Source organism: Tachysurus vachellii, chromosome 1, assembly GCF_030014155.1.
Source record: "Tachysurus vachellii isolate PV-2020 chromosome 1, HZAU_Pvac_v1, whole genome shotgun sequence".
In the NCBI taxonomy this organism is placed as follows: Eukaryota; Metazoa; Chordata; class Actinopteri; order Siluriformes; family Bagridae; genus Tachysurus; species Tachysurus vachellii.
In genome coordinates this window covers 21,833,153-21,839,529 of record NC_083460.1, presented here as the reverse complement: position 1 = coordinate 21,839,529, position 6,377 = coordinate 21,833,153, and the positions used below count along the sequence as shown (strand labels likewise).

Genomic DNA, 6,377 nt, shown 5'->3' with positions numbered 1-6,377 from the left:
AAAGGGTGGACTCATGTTTAATTACAGAATCTCTTCCATTAGTGTCTTCATTCAAAATGGAACAAACACAGCATCTACCTTACACGTGATTCAAAAAGAAAAATGTCATTCATGTAAACATACACACGTAACCATATCATAGCCCTACATACAGAGCAGGTGATAAAGAGAAAACCCAAATAAGAAAAATAATATTCAAACATCACACACACACTCTTCAGGTTTTAAGAACTTTACACATACGAGCACCGTGTGCACCAATATTACCATATGCTGGTAGGAGTTCGCTGCCAGTTAGTCTTGTTTCATTCACAAAAGATGTTTTCCTCTCAATCAGTGTCCAGAGACTTCTGTATTGTCACAAAACAATATTCGATACCCTAAAAACTCAACACTGTAGTCTTACTTGGAATGTAAGGCAGAAATGGTGACATTCTGAAACGTAACCTGTGAACTAGCTCTTTTCCAGGCTTCAGGGGTTTATAAAAACCATCATTAGTTGTGCAGTTATAACACACTTATTAAAAAGGGATCTAGTTTAAATCCAAAAAGTAAGATCACAAATCAGTGTGTGGAGATGAAGCTAAAATAATTTCTACAAGATTGTACAAAATCAGACATTTTTACAGAACTGGTTTACACATAGGAGTTTTGAACCGAGAACTTGTTCCAGCAATTATGGAATGATGTCTACAAATCCTTACTTACTTACTTGTGTAATTTTAACATCTACTAGGAAAAAAAAAAAGTAAAATCCAAGAGCTTGATCTCCTAATGCACGAGATTCTCCTCATGGAAGAAACATGCGTGTGATTGTATTAAAGGCACCTCTTTGGGTCTGTATCTTTTAAGGGGATAAACATTCGAGGTTATAAAAAGACCTTTATTCAGCGGCAAAGTGAAGCAGTGGGTATGTGTCAGGCTTCGTCTCGGCTCGCCAGGTTTAAGAGTCGTGTTGTTGATGTGCGCTGAAGAAAATTTAACGGGTATAAAGTGATTCTTTACAGTGACCCTTTATTTTATTCAAATGTTCACCTGTTTAAAACTTATACAAAAAAAATGTTTCATATTATACAGAAATAATTTATATTCATTTGTTTTATACCTGTCCTTTAGTCCAGTGTACCATTTAAAAAAAAATCCCTTTTCATTCCTCATACACCTGCGTCAGCTTTAGGTTTCTCTCCTGTAGCTGGAGTGTCCTGACCTCTGCTACCTTTCTTCATCTCCAGTCCTTTGACCCAGGTGTAGGCAAATGATCCTCCTAGGACCATCATGTTGCTGCTCCACCACAGAACACTCTTGTGAGAGTGCTCGAGCGCAACAGCAATGACGGTCTGAGCGCATGCCTTCGCCGTCCCCGACACGTTGTGCGTCAGAGGACTGGTGAATTTAATCTGCATTCCCGTCACGTAGCCAATGGCAAAGCCGAAGAAACCCCCAAGGACCATCATGCCCCAGAAATGCACGTCGGAGACACGGCCGAACTCAAAGACGTTTGGAAGCTCTCTGAAAGCGAGGATGAGAGGGATGAAGAGCACACATGCGTTCAGGTTGTTATAGTAGGACAGCTTCCAGATGCTTCCATCCACCACGGGCATCACTTTCTTGGTGTAAATGGCATTTAAAGAAACAAAGGCACTAGCTAGGACCCCAAATATCACCCCGGTCCAGGAGAGAGAGCCAGCGGCATCTTCCTGATCCACACCAAGCCAAAATCCACCTGAGGAAAAACACACACCTTAACATTACACTCTCACTGAAGCAGGGATAACCTTCTAATCAGACAGGGTACAGGAAGAGCTCCCACAGGGAGCACTTGTACATGTACATGCAGAAATAACACTTTCTGCATGTACATCTTACTTTCAGTGGAACAATAACTAAATAAAGAGTCTAGTCTCTGACACTGACGTGACTCCTGTCATCTGTAGCAGCGTCACACAAATGAGAATTCATCTCTAACTAAATGCAGCAGCACTTTAGTGTTTTAGTCAGTCCAGCTCCATCAGCTCCTCATCTGTACTTTTAATCGTTTGAAAATTATTCAAAAATCAAACCCACCTACTGTACTATCAATCTAACCTAATGCACCTTTAAAGGTCAGCATTCCAGTTGCTCCACAGTTTTCATGTCGAGTGAGATTAATCTTTGTCTATAAAACTCAGCAGTGTTTATTTGCATCATATCATACAAGGTGAAGCAGAAGCAGTGTGTGCTCTTTAACACGGATTTCACCCTCGACTGTTTTCACACAATGGACCTGCCCAGTTCTCTTAATGAAAAAGAACGTCACGTGCTTTGTGTGACCGCAGTATAACTTTTGACAGAAATAAAAACAATTGCAGTCAAAGAGTTGGGATCATAAAGCACATGACAGTATAAACACATCTGGCAGGTCTGAGGGTAGAGTTTGTCTCCACATGGAAATGATCTTGTTCACACAGGCTGCTCAGTCTCTTGTCATCTCAAGACTGGACTACTGAAACACAATGATGGCAGGACTACCTATCAACACAATTTGTCCTCTGCAAATGATCCAAAATACAGCTGCACGACTTGTTTCCAACCTGCCTAAGTTCTCAACACCACCCAGCTGCTGCGATCTCCCACTAGTTTCCAGTAGCTGCACCCATCAGATTCAAAACACTGATGTTTGCCTACAAAGCTAAAAATGGACCAGCTCCCTCTTACCTCTAAAAAAAACCCTCATCACTCCCTTAGATCTACAGCACTGCTCGACAGGTTCCAAGATCTCTCAGGGTAAGAGTCAAGTATACTACAAGACTCTTTTCTGTTCTGGCACCCAGGTGGTGGAATTAACTTCCCCTAGAGGTCCGGACAGCTGAGTCACTGGATGTCTTCAAACGACGGTTGAAGACCTACTTATTCATGAACCAGAGTTAATGTATCCAATGATAGAGAATTAAGCACTTTGGATTAATACACTCTGGATAAGAGAGTCTGCCAAATGATGTCAGTGTAAATGTAAATGTAATCTTACCCAAAATGACGCCACAACACATCAGTGCATATAGTGACGTGGTCTGCTTGAGGATGATGTAACTGAGCAGGACGTTAAACACTGTGCTCAGAGATCTGCCCACTGTGTAGAAAGCGACTCCGACATGCTTCAGGCACAAGTTATTAAAGGTGATCATGGCGATGAACACCAAAGAAAGGGGTAAAATCTGCATAGACACCTTCATGTCCACTTTAATGGAGGGGAAGTCCACATATCCCGGCTTTAATGAGGACAACAAGCTCATGATGCAGCAGAGTCCAACACTCACCACACACTGGAAAAACGTGACAAACAGAGGGGCGTCCAGATCTTTACTGTCCAGCAGGTAGTTGTTGAGGAAAACCATGGTGATGGACACAAACCAGTACAAAGCCACTACAAATGTGATCTTTATCGCCCGCATGAGAAACTGCTCATTTTTCCCATCTGGTCCAGTGGGATCAGAGTTACTCAGAGCCATCTTTAAAATCCTTGTTCGTTTCAGCTGCGTCCTGTTCATAGTGAAACAGAGAAACAGAGAGAAACAGAGGGAAGGAACAGAGAAAAACGGAGAGAAGGAACAGAGAGAAACAGGAGATCAAGAGAGAGAGAGAAAGAGCGAGAAACAGGAGATCAAGAGAGAGAGAAACAGGAGAGAAACAGGAGAGAAACACAGAAACAGAGGGAAAAAGAGAGAAACAGAGAGAAAGAGAGAGAAAGGAGAGAAACAGAGAAAAGGAGAAAAACAGAAAAAGGAGAGAAACAGAAAGAGAAACACAGAAACAGAGAGAAAGAACGGAGAGAGAAACAGATAGAAAGAACAGAGAGAGAAAGAAAGAGAGAGAGAAAGAACAGAGAAAGAAAGAGAGAGAGAAACAGAGAAAGAACAGAGAAACAGAGAGAAAGAACAGAGAAACAGATAGAAAGAACAGAGAGAGAGAGAGAGAGAGAGAGAGAGAGAGAGAGAGAGAGAGAGAGAGAGAGAGAAAGAAAGAAAGAAAGAAAGAAAGAAACCGAGAGAAAAAACAGGATCAAACTCACACAGGTCTCTGAGAACAGACCAGGATTAATTAAACCATCATAAAGTGTAGTTTGTTATGCATAACAACGCTAAATGTCACAACAAAGTATTTGTTTTGGTCCATTACACACACAAAATTATTACAGATGTTAAAACATAAACATCATGCGTCAGTACTCCAGTGTACTTCCGGGGTCCTGAGGACTTTTAGGTAGCTTCGTGTCCGCTTGACATAAAATCATACCGCATGACAAGTTTGTGAAGCCAACAAGTTTGTCTACAGGCTAAAACCTTTACCTCGGTGATATAGATGCGGTCGTTAACGTTTACAAGAACACAATAATCTTCTAAAAACGCGTTTAATAGGATTACTAATGGGTTGGTTTTGACGCATGCGCAGTAACAGACAGACAGACGTTATTACAAAACATACCTGCGGTGTATGAAGGTTATATCTGTGTGTGTGTGTGTGTGTGTGTGTGTGTGTGTGTGTGTGTGTGTGTGTGTGTGTGTGTGTGTGTGTGTGTGTGTGTGGTGACAAACCCACAGATACACAGAAAAACACACATTAATGATGATCTTACACTTGTTTGAGATAATAATAATAATGAAAGACAGAGAGAGAGAGAGAGACAGAGTTACTACCTTATTGTATTGTTCACTGAACGATGAGACCTTTCAAATGTCTGTGTGTCACAAGGAAGTGGTGATTTTAACACTTAAACTCCTCCCAGACAGCAGGCAGGTAACCACGTTATGCAAAAAAAGACAAACCGGACTTTCCTGTCAGATCACATGCACACAAAGGATCTGAAGACAAAAAGCCTCGGGTCTGTCTGCACGGTGCAACCTCAAAAATATCCCCTAGTGCTAAAGATATTATGTTATTCATTCACAGTGGGAAACAAGATGCTTGTAGATCTGAATGGGACACAAGCTTGAGAAGTAAGCTTCTGTTCAGGGAGAAGAAAGAAGGTTTACCCACTCCGTAAGCATGTAAACGGTGAAATGATGTGCTGTTGATTCCTGCATCTGCTTTAGGTCTCTACACAGCCTCTGTGATGAGTTCCTACTTGACCTTTTGTATAATTTTGTAGGAACATCCAAGTCAAGAAGCATTTATTGTCATTTTAAGCATATATAGCTCACACACACAGTAAACACAGTGAAACGAAAAACAATGTTTTTCGACAAAAACCGTCATAAAGCTACATAAAACAAACAACACGGAGACAAGGACTTAAGTCCTAGCCACATAAAGTGCAACATGTGCCACCGAGTGCAACAATGTGAGACAAGGACAATACAAAACTCTACAAGACAAAATACACAAAGTACACACTACATTTTGTATTATAAAGTACATTGTGCAATGTGTTCCCTGGTACAACTGATGTTTTAGTGCACTATCCTGGTCAATATTTTTAACAGTGAGATCCTGTACATGCATTTTAAGCTCTTTGCATACAACAACTTCACTTGTCAGATGAAGCAGAGAGAAATCTTTCTTTAGGATTTATCAGAATCATCAAATGATGTATGATCATTCCTTTTAAACATGAGAGTGAATGTGAGGCCCATAAAGAAACTCCATATCTCTCCATGTTCAGTCCAAAGTTTCATTTCTGTTCTGTTTGAGATTCAGACACACCTCAGTAGGCAAACTCTGTACTACAAATGCAGGCGTGTCTGCAACAGAATATACTGAGGTCACAAATCACCCACACCACACAGCTGGGTGTTCACAGTGTTGTGCGTTAGTTAGTTAGATAGTTAGGAGCTAGTTTATTGATCACCAGTTACTTAGTTGATCAGCAAAAACATTCCTTTAACACCAGTTTAAAGAAAACTGGAAGGTAGGGATCCCAAGGATGCAGTAAAATCATGTGGAAATGTAACATTTGTTGGAAAATAATAGCATGAGTACATTATTATGTTATTATGCTATTGCATGACTTCAAATGAAGAAATATTGTGCAGATAAACATGCAGATGGCAGGGATTTTAGGATGAATCCAGTCATTTTTGTTTCAAAGACCTAACTAATTTGTGTCTTTCGTGTAAAGCATGGGGAAGAACCGGATAAGGCGAAGATGATAGTGGACTTCAGGAGAAACGTTTCAGACTGCCGCAAGGATTCTCTGCATTCCTCTTCCCACTCTTCAATATCTGAATACATCCAGAGTGAAGAAAATGGCTCAGAAACTTGAACTTTTACCATGTGGCCAGTGATACAGAGCCCCAAACACCAGCACAATCAGGCACAAGAACAGTTTCTTTTCCCAGACAATGTACCTCATGAACAGTTCAATGTTCCCTCATCACTCTATAACAATGTGCAATAACCCTATA

The 6,377-nt window shown here is 40.8% G+C and overlaps 1 protein-coding gene across 2 annotated transcripts; it reads right to left on the bottom strand.

The window, feature by feature from the left end:
* Positions 1-4,790, bottom strand: slc35c1 (solute carrier family 35 member C1). 2 transcript variants are annotated; one of them, XM_060877211.1, is made up of 3 exons: positions 4,671-4,790; positions 3,005-3,516; positions 1-1,723 (listed from the first exon to the last, which is right to left on the bottom strand). In XM_060877211.1, the coding sequence occupies exons 2-3, from the start codon at positions 3,483-3,485 to the stop codon at positions 1,155-1,157; spliced, it is 1,050 nt and encodes a 349-aa protein (XP_060733194.1). In that variant the 5' UTR covers positions 3,486-3,516; positions 4,671-4,790; the 3' UTR covers positions 1-1,154. The 2 variants fall into 2 exon arrangements, with proteins under 2 accessions (XP_060733194.1, XP_060733187.1); XM_060877204.1 differs by lacking the exon at positions 4,671-4,790 and having other exon boundaries at positions 3,005-3,916.
* Between the last annotated feature and the right edge of the window lie 1,587 nt (positions 4,791-6,377).